The following is a 15,483-nucleotide window of genomic DNA, read 5'->3' on the forward strand; positions in this document are numbered from 1 at the left end:
TCATCAGGGAAGTTATGCGCTCTCCCGGTACCCTTGTGTTTAGTAGATTGTTGTACCTCGTTCGGTAGATTGTCGGCCCATGACTAGTGGGGAGAACTTACAGCCCCCTTTTTGGGGGCTTAGTACCCGTCCACTGCTGTCAACAGTCCAAAGTAGATCCGCCATAACTTTGGGGCACATGACGAGGAGCTTTGAGTGAACTGGTGTATAGTAGACTATAATTGCGGCTGTTTTCTCGTTTCATCTGTCTTGTTGTGATGTAAAGAAAAAAATGTTAAGCGTCGCCAAACTTGACAATCCATCCAAGCTCTTGTAGAAACTCTCGTACTGCGGCTGGAGTACCGTTGTTATATATCCTGACAACAATGGTATCTAGGGGTGCTATTTCCTTTGTCTGGGCATCGACCTCCAGGCATATCTTCCGAATAAACTTATTGTTCATCTGGTCATTCGCAACCAGAATGTTGGCAAATTGACCAAAGATGAGCATTTCCAATGTTTTCAAATTGACACAGCTTTGTCGTAATAGCTGTAATCTTCGCAAGCTATCTGTGAGTCTCGGCTCTCCGGAGGCGCCTGGTATGTGCTCGGTGACCGGAAAGTTGATGCATAGATGAGACAAAATCCCGGAATTTTGGGTCCGATACAGTTCAGGAAGGACTCCAAGAGAGTGCCTGGACGACACGCCGTCTCCATCTCGTGGAAGATGAACCGATTCATACTATACAGAATCATTCTGCTCTCGTCCGATATTTGTCGGCTGACGTAGATCAATGCAAGCCATGAGCCGGGTTTTTCGGGTGCAAAAGCTTCCAGTGGACATCCTGGGTCTTGGAAGATGTGAATTGGATGAGGTAAAACGAGAACTTGTTTGTATATGCTGTTACGTATCTTGATAGGCAAATCCAAGAAATTGAGAGGCATTGGCGATGCTAATATTGTAGGCGTGTCTGCGATACCTGAACAGGACATGATAAGAAAATATCGAAGTGACTATGTTTGGTAAGTGAAGCTGTTCGGCAGCTCTTCCAAGCTAAGTATTTCTTTATCAAGCGAAACAAAGAAAGGTTCAGCGTTGCGTGATCTACATTAGTTAGCAGAAATGCAAGGTATTATACTTCTGTGGCATTGGACTCTAGCTACTCACGAGTTTGTCAATACATCACCCGGGGATGTGCCATACTCTGCAACTCACTGGAAGATGTAGGCCAGATAATGACTCCCCTCCTTTCACAGTTTGGTTTTGGAGGAAAGGAAGAAATGATCGATAGAAAAGCCACTACAACAAAGGATGGAAGCCATGTGACTTGCGGAAGCGGGGGATGTCATGCCCTACCTCTTTCCGAGAATTCCCAACCCATGGGATTGCTTCCCTACAATCCATGGTTGCATCAGTTCCACTGGATGCATCTAGATCTATTCTAGGGAGCACGAATTGATCAACGAAACATGACAACTTTAAGTAATTTGAGCTTTCTAGTCCCTATGTTGATGCCTAGGTTTACGGCAGAATGTGCTGCCAAACTCACTACTCAAACAATATACAGTACTCCAAGCCAACCAAAGGATATGGGCATCAGTCGCTTCAACCCCAGGTTTACTGTCAGTATTTCCATGGATATAGGACGTAGGTATCCATAGCAATAATATAGCTGATTCTAACGCGCTTAGAGTTTCTAAGTTCTAGGAATCTCCTTTGTCGAGCGGCATAGATGGGCGCAGGCATCTCGCATCTTTGGCCCGACCACACATAAACAAAGAAGCAATGATCGACAGTATTCCTGAAGCAGCCAGTATATCAATATATAAATTGCTGAACCCAAACTAAATCGCTGTTGTAGTCAATCTTACAAGAAAGTGCCCCATTTACAGAGATGGATGCAATACCGCTTCCCGACCAGGTTTCTGAGCTCTACAATGATTTTCTTTCCCGCTGTGCACCCAATGAGCATAAAGATTGGGGACTCGCCATCACAGCTCTGAAGCTCCTCGCCATTACCCACAGACCATTTAGCATACTAGAGTTGTCCTGGGCGGTTACCCTGCATACCGCTCATCATGTTACTACTGTTGACGATCTTTCCAAGCTAGTAGACCACCAAAAGCTCATGAGCATGATCCAGCCCTTTATCACAAGTGTTGAGCTTGATGACTTGAGAAAATACCAAGTTCAGCTCATAGACAAGTCGTTGCAGGACTTAATCAAGAAGAATTGGGCCACAAAATACTCGAATACAGAAGGTTCACACTCCTCGGGAGACGATGGACAACGCTTTGCAAGCCCAGAAGCATTAATATTGGATATATGCGTGCGATATCTTCTTTTAGATGAGATAGGCGTCAAATTCGTGTTCTCCGAAGAGCAGATTGCGATTTCGGAGCTTCCGCAAGCGTCCGACTTGTTCAACGACGAGAAGGACCCAGTCAAGTACAATTCTCATTGCTCGTGGGAAGCTTGGGAAGAAGACATGCCTCGGTTCAGTCCGACTGAGCGTGGATTGGGCGAGTTCTTTGTCTACGCGTCATGCTACTGGCCTGAATATTATCGTCTTGTCACGGCTGAGGCCCTTCCCAGACTAGCGAGCATCGAAAAGTTGTGTCAAGCCGACTCGAACCGAATTCGCAATTGGACGCAGCAAAACCGTCGTCCAGGCTGTGCGATGCCGCCGAGGTTCCCATTTGACAGCCAGCTATATGATCCCCTCAGTATCACCTGCCTTTATGGCTCTGTAGATATGCTTCATGTCATGCTCAGAGATTCTAATTTTGACAATGGCAACTTCCTCGAGATGACGGCCTTGAAGGGAGCAGATCAACTCCTTCAATGGGGAGACTTGTCCAGGCTCAGGGAACTTTTTCTGGATCCGAGACTTGGTCATCAGCTACGAAATCTGGACTTTTTTCGCCTGATTATCCGCAGGTGGCGTGAATCGAGTGTCTGTCGACCCGACTGGGAAGACGCTTTTGCACTAATTGACCTCATGAGAGATCAAATGGTCCAGCAGCAATGGGGATATGAACTCTGGTGCATGGCTGCCAGTGCAGGCTGCGCGCCCATTGTTCAGAGATTACTGTCTGGCGCTCGGCATAATGAAGGGCTTAGAAGAGAGCTACTGCGTGAATTCTCACTCATGCCACAAGTGGCACCCTTGAAGTGATATGGTCATGTGGTGATAAACTTGCTGGGGGAATTACAACGAACTACATCGTCATTATCTGCCTGCGGCAAGAATATGCCCTTCATTTGACCTTCGACGCCGTATCTCGGAGACGTTCCCTGTGGTATATCTCCTGGTTTCTGCACGTTTTAGCTATAATAGAGCACAAGTACTATATAAAATAGCTTCAGATTTGTTACACATACCACAGGATGGTCAGAGTCAACCACACCCTATCAGAATCTTAATCTTTCTATTGTATATATCTACGCACTAAGATGCTGATTTGTAAACCCCACATCTACCCCCAAACAAGAAATGGCAAACAAATTGACGCATTTAAACCAATACCCGCACTATCGAACTAAAAACGAGGTAAAATGATTCAAAGGGGAAGGTCAAAAGCAAGCGGGTCAAGAAAATCATGCCGGGTACCATCGGCATAGTTAACGGAACCGGCCCACCTCAAGATTGAGTCATTCCTTCTAGACACCACCCAAAGCACTCTCCAATAGCTTCAAGCGTGTTACATACCTGATTTTATCCCCTATAGCATTGTGATACTCTTATCCTCGCTTCAGACCACCCTTCTCATTGCCAACAATTATCTACCCCTATCACACAATATGTCTATGCCTAGCGGCCGGGATGTGCAGCAGCCCGTCATATGCGTTTTGTAGGTCAATCCCAAACCTAATGAGCCCAATCCGCCTAAACCCCATAACCAGCAATCTAATCTACTGATTCCATGCAGTTGCGGCGCCCAACCCGGCAATTCACCCGAGTACATAGCCGCCGCTCGCGCACTCGCGCATGAACTGCACGCCGCCAACGCAAAACTGGTCTACGGAGGCGGAACAAAGGGACTGATGGGCGAAGTGGCAAAGACTCTAGTATCACTATCTGGCCCATCTGCAGTGCATGGCTTCATACCCAAGGCACTGGTAGCACACTATCCTGATGCGGACGTCAGCCGCCAGGCCGAGAGCAATGCCCAGGAGGATGGAAAACAACCCGAGCGAATGCTTGCCCCAGGGTCTTCACCAGCTGAGGGCGAATACGGGAGAATCACCATCGTGGACAGCATGCACGAGCGAAAACAGAAAATGGCAGAGGAGGTTCTTGCCGGTGGTCCTGGGTCAGGGTTTGTAGCTCTCCCGGGCGGTTATGGGACCCTGGAGGAGGTCGCTGAGGTTATTACGTGGAATCAACTGGGGATTCATGATAGAGGGATTGTTTTGTTGAATGTTAATGGGTTTTGGGATGGGCTTGTGACGTGGATTGAAATGGCGGCTCAGCGGGGGTTTGTTGGACAGGCGAATAAGGGTATTATGGTGGAGTGTAAGGAGGTAGAGGAGGTTATTGGGGTGCTTAAGGCGTATAGGCCGAGTGGTGGGAGGTTGAACCTTTCTTGGGGGAGTAAGTGAGGAAGAAGCGAGGGGAGGTCGGGGGATGGGCGGTATTTCGAGGGCTGGAGAATAAAGTTAGAATTCGGGGCTTTCCGACAGTTGCCGGCTGCCGGCCAATTAACTTCATCGTGTGCAATTTCATTATCAATGAGTCTGTCTGGGCTTCTGCTTTTATCCATAGTTTTTGTGCGAGCATTCGGTGTGGGCAAACGGAAAGGACATGATTATTTAGCCAGGCTAATATAACACGCTTGTTAAACCGCATGACTACCATGTTCCGCCTCTTCTTTCATTCAAAAATCCTCAAGTTCCTTCAGAATTGCTGCTTTGATATCATCAGAGGCCCAACAGATATCAACGGCATTCCGTTGTAGCTGGACGAACTCCGCATCAGTGAAATTGCCCAGTACACGAAGCAGGTAAAGACTGTTGTTCAGCCAAATATCCTCCATATATGACGGGTCATCACTGCCAATGGCTATCCTGATGCCAGCGTTGAACAATGTGCGAACCCGATCAATAATCTGAGCCTCTCCAGAGTAGCACAGATAACCCCACGGACAGATCGTCATTCCAAGGTCCTTTCCTTTGACCCTCTGAAGAAGAAAAGAATCGTCGGCGGCATGTAACCCATGATCAATCCTGTCCGCTCCACTTCCTCCCAGCTGGTCAACCACTTGCCCAATATTCCTCAGTGTATCCTTGTCGCCGACGTCGCAATGGCAGGTAATTTTGAAACCATCTTTGCGAGCGCGGAGAAAAACGTCTTCAAAGAGCAATGGCGGACGGTCCACCTCTAGAGAGTCCAGTCCGATTCCGACGATCATGTCGCGATATGGTAGTGCCTGGAGATAATGATCCATAGCAGATTCCGGGGACATGTCTCGCAACATGCACATCATCCATTGACAGTGGACCTAAAACAATTCTCAGTGGGGATCATAGGACATAAGAAAAGGGTCTTAACCACCTACCCCAAGATCTCGAACAGCCTCACTCTGCGCCCTCTTAAACCCATCCATCATTGTCTTAAATGGAACACCTCTCCGTGTATGACCCTGCGGATCAAAGAACGGCTCACAGTAACGGATATTCATGGAAGCAGCCTTCCGAAAGTAATTCATTGCCAGACGGTAAAAGTCCTCTTCATCCTGAAGGACACTGAAACCACCGTAATACAGTTTAAAGAATCGCTGCATTCCACCATCTACACCACCTGCATCCAGGTCATTGAGAAGCTCATACGTACTCTTTAACTCCGACAAAGTCTCGCAAGGCTGCTGGGTATTGATATTGAGAACTGACTCGCCGCGCCGTTGCGCGAGCTCCCACCGGAGTTCGGGTGTCATTGTGCCCTCGATATGAACATGCATTTCGACTTTGGGCATGTTTTTGATGAACTTGTCATTGTGCTGGTGGATTGTGTTTCGATAATCTCGCAGGGTTTTGTTTGAGAGGACAGACGCGTTCAAGGCCATGATAAGACAGAGTGGAATGTATAGCGGGAAATACAGCTCCGATTGTTGACTTGGAATTGGGAAGCAAATGGATTGAACGTCGTTCATCTATCTTTTAGAACTCGAGGGATAAACCCTCTTGGAAGCGTGTCATATCGATCGGACGCCTGAGAAGCGGGGTTTTAGCCAACTAGCAATGATTGGGCGCGGGGTTACGATGTAATACTACCTACCACTGAGTAGTAGATTGTCATGTCTGACTGCTGATTGATTGGAGCGTCCCGAAAACCTTGCATCTTCTTCGAAATACCACCGATGTCCCCGTACCTTATCTCCGTCCACCCTGGCCACCAACTGTAATCTTAAGATAGGCTTAGTCTTCTGTCCCATGGTTTATATAATCTGCAGATTTTGATACTCTAACATATCTCAAGTGAGGTAGGGGCAACATAGGTACTGGTTCAGTATTATACTAAAGATAATGGATAATAGCAAGTATATTCCTCTAGAGTCCTGGATCGCAGTCAGCTTGTACTTCTTCCTTAGTATATTTGTTCCAAATTCGAGATATCCTTATACCATTCCTATATTTCCTTTCTGTATCTATCTATATTCACAGCGTATGATCCAGTACTTAATCTCTTCTCAGTAAGCGTGCAAATTGGCCTTAATTCATTCTCAAATAATTGACTCCCAATCCCTTTCATGTACCTCAATCATTATCTACATATCGTTATAACTATACACTGAATCCCCTCGAACACATCGCAAACAATCATATCAAAATCACAAATATTATTCCTCAATATATCATATAACCCCCATAAATCATAGCTCATTATACTCCCTTACCAACAGAAAATACATACACCATGCCATCCCATCCCATCCCATCCCCCCCTAATTCTCCAACCCAACCCCTCCCAATCCATACATAAAATCAAGAAAGATATACCTTCGTCGGCCTCCTCACCGACGACCCCCCACCATGTCCCGACGGATGCTTCTCGAGATAATAAACCGTGGGACTACTATGACGCCGTCTTCTTCTCCTTGTCGTTGAGGTGGCCAAGTTCGCCTCGCCGTAATCCGATCCCCCACTTGAACTAGACCCTGATAGGGAACACAAATGCCATAGCCATAGAATGAGTAAGGTGCCTGCGATAGTGCCGAGGACGATGCCTGCGATGCCTCCGCCGGAGATGGTGTTAGGGCAGTCGGGGTCGGCGCGGGCGGAAAGGAGGTTATTTGTGTTGGTAATTGTTTGGTGGAGGGGTAGCGGTGGTATTATTGGGGCCTGGGGTTGTGTTAGTGATTATTTGATGGTGGTTGTAGATGTTGGATAGAGTGGTGGTTGGCTCGGATGAGACCCGCTTTTCTTTTTATCTTATGGCTGGGATGATGGGGATTCACTTCATTCCATCCATGGATGAAGAGTGGGTGGTACGTACCATGGTTATTAGATTAATGGATTAAGGTCAATTATGTTAAGGATGATATTTGATAGGAATTTGATGGGTATATTTTCACTGAATTGATTGAACTGAGGGCAATGTCCATCATATAACAATTACTCGCATCCTTCTACACTGTGCGGGAATCTCTATCCGTTGACGTCAATCACACGTCTTTGTCCCGACGATGCCAAACGAAGCAGCGATTGTCCGTTCCACCACGGCCCGGATTTCTTGTTCTTGATTTTTGATTCAGTTACGACGCGTGGAACTCTGCCAATGACTGTCCGTGGAAGAGTCAATTGGGTTTGATGTGCCTTGTGTTGAGGGTGCGGGGTATGGCTATCATTGGTGAGGGTTTGGAGGCGTCATTGTTGCAATTCTTGGTTTGGAGGCTTGCGGAAGTAGTTACCGGTTGGGAAATTATGGGGCTACTGTTTAGTAGAACGGGATAGCCGAGGTATGGGTAATTGCTTTAAGTCACAGTGTGCATGTGCATTTGCTCACTATTAGTGGTGGCTATCGACTAGAACTGGGTGACTAGCTTGCGCTGCCTGTCCTTCATATGCTCCGATGTCCCGGTGAGGGAGGCACACTGCCAGTATCCCAGGCTATCATGTCTGCGCCTAGCTCAAACTCAATGGTTCCGCCCTGGGTCATGACATCCTCGTGCTCGAACCAGTTCTTCGTCCAGGCTTGTCCGTTGATTTTCACGCTTTGCACATAGTAGCCCTTGTCTAATCCGTTCGCGATGATACGGAGTGTCTGGTTGCCATTGACGGTCATGTTAAGGTCTGGAAACCAGGGCGAAGCGAGAAGATACACTGGTTGTGTGACGACAGGATAGATACCCAACATCTGCCACAAGAGCCACGAGTTCATCGCCCCGGCGTCGCTGTTTCCTGGGACTCCATAGGCTTCGTCTCGGAAGCTATTCGACTTTAGTTACTGTGGATAGCAGAGGACATTGCCTCACTTACTACTGATACCCTAGATTCCGCGACTTTTCCACGCTTTTGGCTTGCTTGTTGATGTAATTGTATAAGTACGGAGTCGCAAAGTCGGGTTCGTTCCTTTCAACTGCTCAGTCATCACTCATATGGCTGGATATCAAACTGCCTACCCAATGTTTATGATTGTCGTAATACCTGCCCCATTTGCTCCAAGGTTCTGGACTGACATGTTCGGCTCAAACTAGAAAATGTTAGCTGTATGCGTACCCAGAGTTGTCATCTTGGTGAGTACCATCATATCCAGTCGGGATTCGAATGTATCAGCACCACCCATAAAGTCGATCAGAGTTTCCATGTCATGCGGTAGCACAAACGAGTATTCTAGAACATCATACTCGTCAGACCAATTCACAATTTGCAAATGGTGACCTACCCCAGGGAACACCTTCATACGTATATGCGAGCCATTCACATCCGTAACAGTAACGAGGGTCATAGCCACTGTTGTTAAACGAGCCGTTCGAAAATTTGGGCGCCAAAAAGCCACTAAAGTTCAGACTCTGCACATCCGGGTTCCAGATATGTTGCCAGCCAGCAGACCGATTCAAATACTTTTCTTGGTCGCTAGGCTCTTCCCCGGCGGCCACTTGGCTGACGGCAAAGTCGTTGAGACTATACTCCACGGTCCTAGAAATGCAGCGCGTGTTTCGATCTTGCGAGACATATCCTAGTTCTAACCAGTCACCCAAAGCACCACGCCCCTCCTTCGTACTTGCAGATAGATCAGTAGCGTCCCAAGTGTTGTATGGAATAACCTCCGCATTCGTCTTCATTGCTGCATAGCCGTCCGTCCAATTAATTGCACCTCGCAGACCCTTCACATAAGCATCTGCTAGCATGTTGTCCGCATCAGAGCCGCCTTGAACCAGCCCGTTCCAGTTCCCTGAGCGGCCATCTGGCAGGAACCCTTGATGTCTATGTGTATATTAGCGTTGTGATGCTATATTTTCGATTTTGAATGGTTTACCACGTGCCTCCAAATGTCGATAAGCCCCCGTATCATGGACTCATAGTAGGTGGGCTGGTAGACGTGATAGAAGCTGACTGTGCAGCGGAATATATCCCCTAAGTATGGTCAGTACCACTCTCTAGTTGCCGCGCGAAGCCTCTTAAGACTGACAAAGCGTGTAGAAGTCATCCCAAAAAGGTTCGTCTGACTGCCACAGAGGGTTTTCACCGGTGCGGTCGGATGGCATCAAGTGGATAAAGTAGAGAGAACTATAGAGTAGTCGCACATTTGTCATATTCGCCGTGCTATCGAGAGATACTTGAGTCTTGCTGAAGACATTCTGGTTCCATTCGTCAACAGCAGACTGCACGGTATCGTTCAGCGTCCAAGAAGGAATTTCCGATGTGATGTATGAGCGAGCCTTTTCTGTAGAGATGAAAGATATACCAACCCGAGAGCTGATTTGTGTTTCTGCTTGAGCATCCCAGCTGAAGAGCGCCCCGATACGGTCATTCATAGGGCCTGATGTCGCTTTATCGGTGGTGTTGCCATATGTTGGTTGAGGTATGCCTCCATTTGCCAGGTTCTGATAACGTGGCATCGGATCTGTGTTAGTACCGGTAAATGTACGGGCATTCGTCGGTGCCGTAGAGAACTCGCCGTAGAAATAAATGGTAAAAGGTGCGCCTTAAAGCCCATTAGAATGCATGCGTGGGTGCTACGGAGTGAAGTGCGAACCATTGTTCCAGCCACCGACATATGTTCCATAACCGGTATATGCTTTTCCATTATCTTCAAGATTTATCTCGCCACCGACGTAAAACTGCCCATTAGAATCGCCGGGTGACCCGGGAAGATACTTTAGCCATGTTAGCTTCCTCCATATATTCTGAGTGTGGAGATTCATACGTGGGATATATCGACCAAAACGTGTTTCTCTCCTTCAGGGAAAGAATACTGAATGATACCAGCATGTCGGCTAGCTGAAAGTTCAATCTGTACACCATTCTGAAGCAAGGTCCTGAAATACCCCACACTTGCAGAGTCGTTCCCAACCTATTTCTGTGAGCTGGGACAAATGAAAGTCAAGGACAGGCAGTTTCATACCCTGGGCTGGCTATAAGTAAGGTTATCTAACAGATTTACCGGCGACTCTACAGAGGTAAGAGGCATCTGTGGTATAAGACCATATTTGGGGGCACCTCCGGTGCCGCTCTCATGCATCATGGCTAGTAGATGGAGATTAGGCACAAATTCCAAGTATGCAAAGCAGTCCTAAGAGGATATAAACATACTGACTGCGGTGACATTCCCATCAGGTGTCCAGCCACCGTTTAGAACAGCGAGACTCCAATTTGCGGCTGTTGTATCGATTCCTACCTTTACTACTCCAAAGGGTCGAGCACCACCAACGAAAATATCACCCCCTCCGTAACCCTGACCTGGAGTTGGGCCTTCCGATCCCATGAAAGGATTAACATATTGAGAATAATCCACTTGAGTGGCGGAGATAAGCTCTAACACTCCAAGGACAAGAAGAAGCAACAGCTGGTTTGGAACGCGCATTTTTGCAGCTCGCATGGTAAAGCACGAATAGAGGACGCTTCACGAGACTGGCAAAGCAGCGCGGGGGGAGGAAGCTTATAAACAATAGATCTTCCTGGTTATTTAGATTCATGGAAATATGCCATTTCCCCGCGGGGATGATCAGTGCGGAGTCGGCTGCAGCTCATCCCTGGCTGGAATAATTCCACGACACATTGCATAGCGACTGCAGGAATGCTGTTGATAGTTCACTGGGTTATGACCCCTCTCGCTGCCGCACTACGGCCCCCGCATATTTATCACTTCTTTGACTGTTTCTGATTCTCCCATTCTTCATTTTCTCCTTTTCTTCTTCACGCGGACGCCTTTTAATTGTGGTAGACGTGTTTCCCAGGTAAGTCCCCATGAGTGCCATCCAAGGTTCCATTGATGTATCCGGGAGGTAACTAGATCAGAGTTACAGTGAAGTCATGCCAGACGAGGTACAGCGTCGGGTCAAATGAACCAACAATGGATAGCGTGTCATTGCAAAAGTTTGGTTAAAGTTAGTGGTTGAAGAGGGGAAGGCATGACCCCACGTGGGAAGGGGACGTGTTTGTACCTTCAACAAACATGAAAGTCATCAGTCATTGGATCCATGACACTCTTTGGATACCATTCAGTCTTTACATCGTCAATACCTCAGTGAAGAAAAAGTAATTGAAACGAAGAGGAATATCTGGTAGGGCTTTGTGAGCAATTACTAAGCGGCACGGTCGGAGTATTCGGAGTCCAGATCGATTGAGTCGAACCATCTTCATCCACTGCCCCTTAGTTCGCCCGTCAAGGTGACAGAATGACAATAGCATCATGTTTCAGTGCTCGCAGTGCAACAAATCTTATCAGAGAAAGAGCCACTTGCTTCGACATGAAACAACACGTTAGGCCCCTGAACATCATGCCGCCTCAGGTACGCGGAACATGCTGACAACCCGACAGATACCGGCGCCTCCCATTCAAGCTGCCCTTTCTGCAATAAATCCTTCTTGAAGAAGTGCGTAAACCCCGCGATACCTCTGAATGAAGCCATTCTAATCCGATGCACGTCAAGGGAGGTTGCACGAAGGCATAGTAAGATATGTGCCAAAAAGCACAACCAGCCTCCTCCGGCAGCAGCTAAACCCGGGAGGAAGAAGCAGTCCTGTGACGAATGCTTCTTTGCGAAGACAGCCTGCGACAGGGCATCACCATGCTCTCGTTGCCAATCCCTTGGGAAACAATGTTCCTTTGAAGTCCAGACCCCTTCAACAGAGAACACTTACTCAATGTCTCCATCGCCCTCGCCATCTCTCTCGCAGACTCCGCAAAGAAGAAACGACCCATTTTTCTTCTTAGCACACTTCACTGATCCCGCTGTTAAGCAAGACAAACTTGCAATTGCAGAAACAGCCAAATCTTCTACTAGAAGGCATCTTGACCCGGCATACTTCCGACAGGAAGAACCACTCTTGCCCCACGACTCCTTGTCGGCTTACATGCCAGGCTTTTCAGGTGGTGATCTATTCCTTCAGCCTTTTTTCACCCCAACTGGGCATCTTTCTATGGAGTTTATGCCTGAAAGTGCATTATCTTCAACGATTTCCCACAGGCTCGGCGAGATTATGATGATTCTGGTCGAGACTTCGAAGTCTATGGGCCAGGGCCAACAAGCCCAGCTCGAAATGGCGGAACTAAACTCGCTTTTCACGACCTCCAACCTTTCGGTGTTTATCTCGGCTTACTTTCAGTCTCTTCATTGGCATCTTCCAATTGTACATTTTCCGACATTCGATCCTGCAATAATCTCGAACCCTCTTCTCTTTGCAATATTCTTGGCTGGAGCAACATATGCTACCTCGCAAGATGGCCCAGTATTTGCAAGTAGAGTACTGGACGTAGCTGAGGAGTATATCTTCCGTCAGTTGGCTAATCTATCATCAAACCCTCACCCTACCAGCGCTCCCTATCTCCTACCTTCAGTGGAAGTTATTCAGGGAGCTTTGATCATCGAGATGCTTCAGTTTGGGCAGGGCGAAACGGGTACAAGACGACGCATTCGCATAATTAGACATCCATGTGTCATTTCCACGGTACGATCGTTGGGAGTTCTTCAGTTCAAACGAAGTATGACACCTGATATGTGTAACGATGAGACATGGAGAGCAATGATCGCCGAGGAAGTTTGTATAAGGTAAGACCTTACCAGATGAGCATCAATGTTGGGCACTTCTCACCAAGCTTCTCACCAACAGAATCGCCTGTTGGGCCTTCCTTGCAGACGGATTTCTCACCGTTTGTTTCAACAATCACCCTGCACTGTCGATATTCGAGATGGACTGCCAATTTCCCTGGAGCTCCGCTTTATTTGAAGCTGAAAACGCATCATCTTTTAGCGAGATCGCCGCTTCTTCTACGGCGGGGCGCCCGCTACCTTCGCTAAGGGAGTTCATCACGCGCCTGCTCGATGAAAATGCTACGGCTGACTTGATTCAATGGAGTCGCTCACTAGTTGGCGAACACCTGTTGATCCTGATATATGGTTTGTATAACCGTCCACATGCAAAGCAATCGAGCTAATCATGCCCCTAGCAATGCACTCTCTCGCGTTTCAGGCGAGAACCGGCTTGTTCGGGTGGATATCCACGAACTCGATCAAACGGGCCGCCGAAAATTGGCGAAGCATTTGGGACTCCGTCTCCAGCATTGTGGGTAAAGAAGGGCTGCACCACTTAGGGTATCCTAAGCATGCTGAAGAGCTCTGGTGGCTATTGACTGCTACGCTTGATCGCGCCAGTGGGCGGAACGTGAACTTTCGATACCTGGACAACGCCGCAACCGATGACCTAGAAAGCTTGAATAACTTCATCCGGAATATTAAAGGTCCCAATAGGACATAGTTCATATGTCTTGTCTAACAATATGTACAGGCGAGGGGCTTCTCTATCCATTATTAACATTAATATTACAGGGTTAGGCTCAATGACCGGCTTTCCCGACCGGCGGTATGGACTCTAGTCACCGGAGCAGCGCTGCGCCCCTGTAAGCGAGCGATCTTATGCGCGTGCATCCTACTCACTCTTGACGATCTTGAACTCGTCGCCGCGGGCTTTCCGATAGGTTCCTCCAACACGATCCCAGAACGTTGTGAACTGCCCATAGTTATAATTGAAGTACAGGTGGTGTAGGGTGTGGCATTCGGGGCCATTGATGATAGCAGAATGAGAAAGGCAGTCGGCGTCGTCTGGATGCGATTAGCGGGAGACACCAAACTAGAGGACGACACTTACGGATCAAAACTGTCCACAGTGTGACGAAAACAAACAAGCCCATATATGCACCCTTCTGCAGTGGGAACAGTACCGGATAGACGTGGTACGGGAGACTCTGCGCCCACCCGTCCAGTGGGTTGAACGCGAAACTCGCATAAGGTGTCGGCACGAGCCACTTGTGATGTCTCTTGTGCAACCACCGATATACCAAAGGGTGATGTTCCGCTCGATGAATCCAATAAATGCCGGAATCGGTGAATGCCACGAATAGGGGGTACTGGAGCCAGTTGTACGCAGGGAACGGAGCTTCGCTGGCGAAATCGTACAGCTTAGACCAGCCACGAATCTCTGCTAGGAAGAACGGGACCGTGAGGATAGCCATTATCGGGATGGAGAACAAGGCTTGCTCGATTTCGAGACGGACTTGATTCTTCAGGAACCGTGGATGTTTGAGCAAGGTCTTGTCCCACCATGTGTGGTAGAAGATGGTGCTGCCGATGAAGTATATGGCTAGACCGAAGAGCCTAGTTGTGTAACGAATTTGCTGTCAGCTGGACCATGCTCGATGGACTTGAGAGAAGAGCATGAACAATATTACCATGTGATGAACAACAATGAGGTAGCTTGTCTCGGCAGGTCATCGCGCTTCCAGCGACTGGCGGTCGCCCATGGAGAGGGTTGAAGAGGGTAGTAACGGCCAACATGTTGATTTAGGAAGAACGTTGTATCAAAATCCGAGGTACTATTCCCACCAGGCAGGACTGATGCGTACACTCTATCGAGGACGAATGTGTCGAGGACATCGAGCACAACATCCATCGCGAGTGAAGGTGTCTGGTAGGACCTGGGGATATCGTTAGGGCTGTTTAGGGTATTCTGGTTGCGCCCAGAAAATGCGACTGCTGCTTGGGGCAAAGAAAAAGAAAATTTGCGATCGATTGTTCATACAACTCTGTACTAGATATCACACGCAGAAGCTACTACTGTGTTGATTGTTACCCCCGTCATCTTATATACGCGGCGAATCCCTACCACGGGATATACCTACCACGGGGTAAACCTACACGGGGGCGATTCCCTACTAACAAACTACACTGGCGACACGGGCTATCCCTACCAACACCGACATGATCCCACCACGGGAGAGGGAGATCCATTCCCCCCGGCGAGACCGATTCCGGGGGCACGTGGGAATTGGTCCATCTTAAGAA

At 48.0% G+C, this 15,483-nt stretch overlaps 7 protein-coding genes across 7 annotated transcripts; 3 read left to right on the forward strand and 4 right to left on the reverse strand.

Moving 5' to 3' along the window:
- Nucleotides 1-501: 501 nt before the first annotated feature.
- On the reverse strand, nt 502-972 carry AKAW2_70248A (uncharacterized protein; the record flags this gene model as incomplete). The annotated part of the gene is made up of 1 exon (XM_041682808.1): nt 502-972. One exon carries the CDS (start codon nt 970-972, stop codon nt 502-504), a length of 471 nt encoding a protein of 156 aa, XP_041547132.1.
- Nucleotides 973-1,874: 902 nt separating this feature from the next.
- On the forward strand, nt 1,875-3,158 carry AKAW2_70249S (uncharacterized protein; the record flags this gene model as incomplete). Its single annotated transcript, XM_041682809.1, has 1 exon — nt 1,875-3,158. One exon carries the CDS (start codon nt 1,875-1,877, stop codon nt 3,156-3,158), a length of 1,284 nt encoding a protein of 427 aa, XP_041547133.1.
- Nucleotides 3,159-3,784: 626 nt separating this feature from the next.
- AKAW2_70250S (LOG family protein) lies at nt 3,785-4,585 on the forward strand (the record flags this gene model as incomplete). Its single annotated transcript, XM_041682810.1, has 2 exons — nt 3,785-3,834; nt 3,913-4,585. 2 exons carry the CDS (start codon nt 3,785-3,787, stop codon nt 4,583-4,585), a joined length of 723 nt encoding a protein of 240 aa, XP_041547134.1.
- A 275-nt stretch (nt 4,586-4,860) lies between these two features.
- On the reverse strand, nt 4,861-6,132 carry AKAW2_70251A (adenosine deaminase family protein; the record flags this gene model as incomplete). Its single annotated transcript, XM_041682812.1, has 2 exons — nt 4,861-5,484; nt 5,542-6,132. 2 exons carry the CDS (start codon nt 6,130-6,132, stop codon nt 4,861-4,863), a joined length of 1,215 nt encoding a protein of 404 aa, XP_041547135.1.
- Nucleotides 6,133-8,039: 1,907 nt separating this feature from the next.
- AKAW2_70252A (uncharacterized protein) lies at nt 8,040-11,021 on the reverse strand (the record flags this gene model as incomplete). The annotated part of the gene is made up of 11 exons (XM_041682813.1): nt 8,040-8,409; nt 8,459-8,551; nt 8,602-8,672; nt 8,724-8,812; nt 8,865-9,406; nt 9,466-9,556; nt 9,612-10,127; nt 10,179-10,299; nt 10,350-10,496; nt 10,548-10,669; nt 10,736-11,021. The coding sequence occupies 11 exons, from the start codon at nt 11,019-11,021 to the stop codon at nt 8,040-8,042; spliced, it is 2,448 nt and encodes an 815-aa protein (XP_041547136.1).
- An 813-nt stretch (nt 11,022-11,834) lies between these two features.
- Nucleotides 11,835-13,900, forward strand: AKAW2_70253S (uncharacterized protein; the record flags this gene model as incomplete). Its single annotated transcript, XM_041682814.1, has 5 exons — nt 11,835-11,904; nt 11,964-12,018; nt 12,076-13,194; nt 13,256-13,542; nt 13,593-13,900. The coding sequence occupies 5 exons, from the start codon at nt 11,835-11,837 to the stop codon at nt 13,898-13,900; spliced, it is 1,839 nt and encodes a 612-aa protein (XP_041547137.1).
- Nucleotides 13,901-14,071: 171 nt separating this feature from the next.
- Nucleotides 14,072-15,091, reverse strand: AKAW2_70254A (sterol desaturase family protein; the record flags this gene model as incomplete). The annotated part of the gene is made up of 3 exons (XM_041682815.1): nt 14,072-14,244; nt 14,291-14,796; nt 14,871-15,091. 3 exons carry the CDS (start codon nt 15,089-15,091, stop codon nt 14,072-14,074), a joined length of 900 nt encoding a protein of 299 aa, XP_041547138.1.
- Between the last annotated feature and the right edge of the window lie 392 nt (nt 15,092-15,483).

The sequence above is a fragment of the Aspergillus luchuensis genome, chromosome 7 (genome assembly GCF_016861625.1).
Source record: "Aspergillus luchuensis IFO 4308 DNA, chromosome 7, nearly complete sequence".
Taxonomy (NCBI): Eukaryota; Fungi; Ascomycota; class Eurotiomycetes; order Eurotiales; family Aspergillaceae; genus Aspergillus; species Aspergillus luchuensis.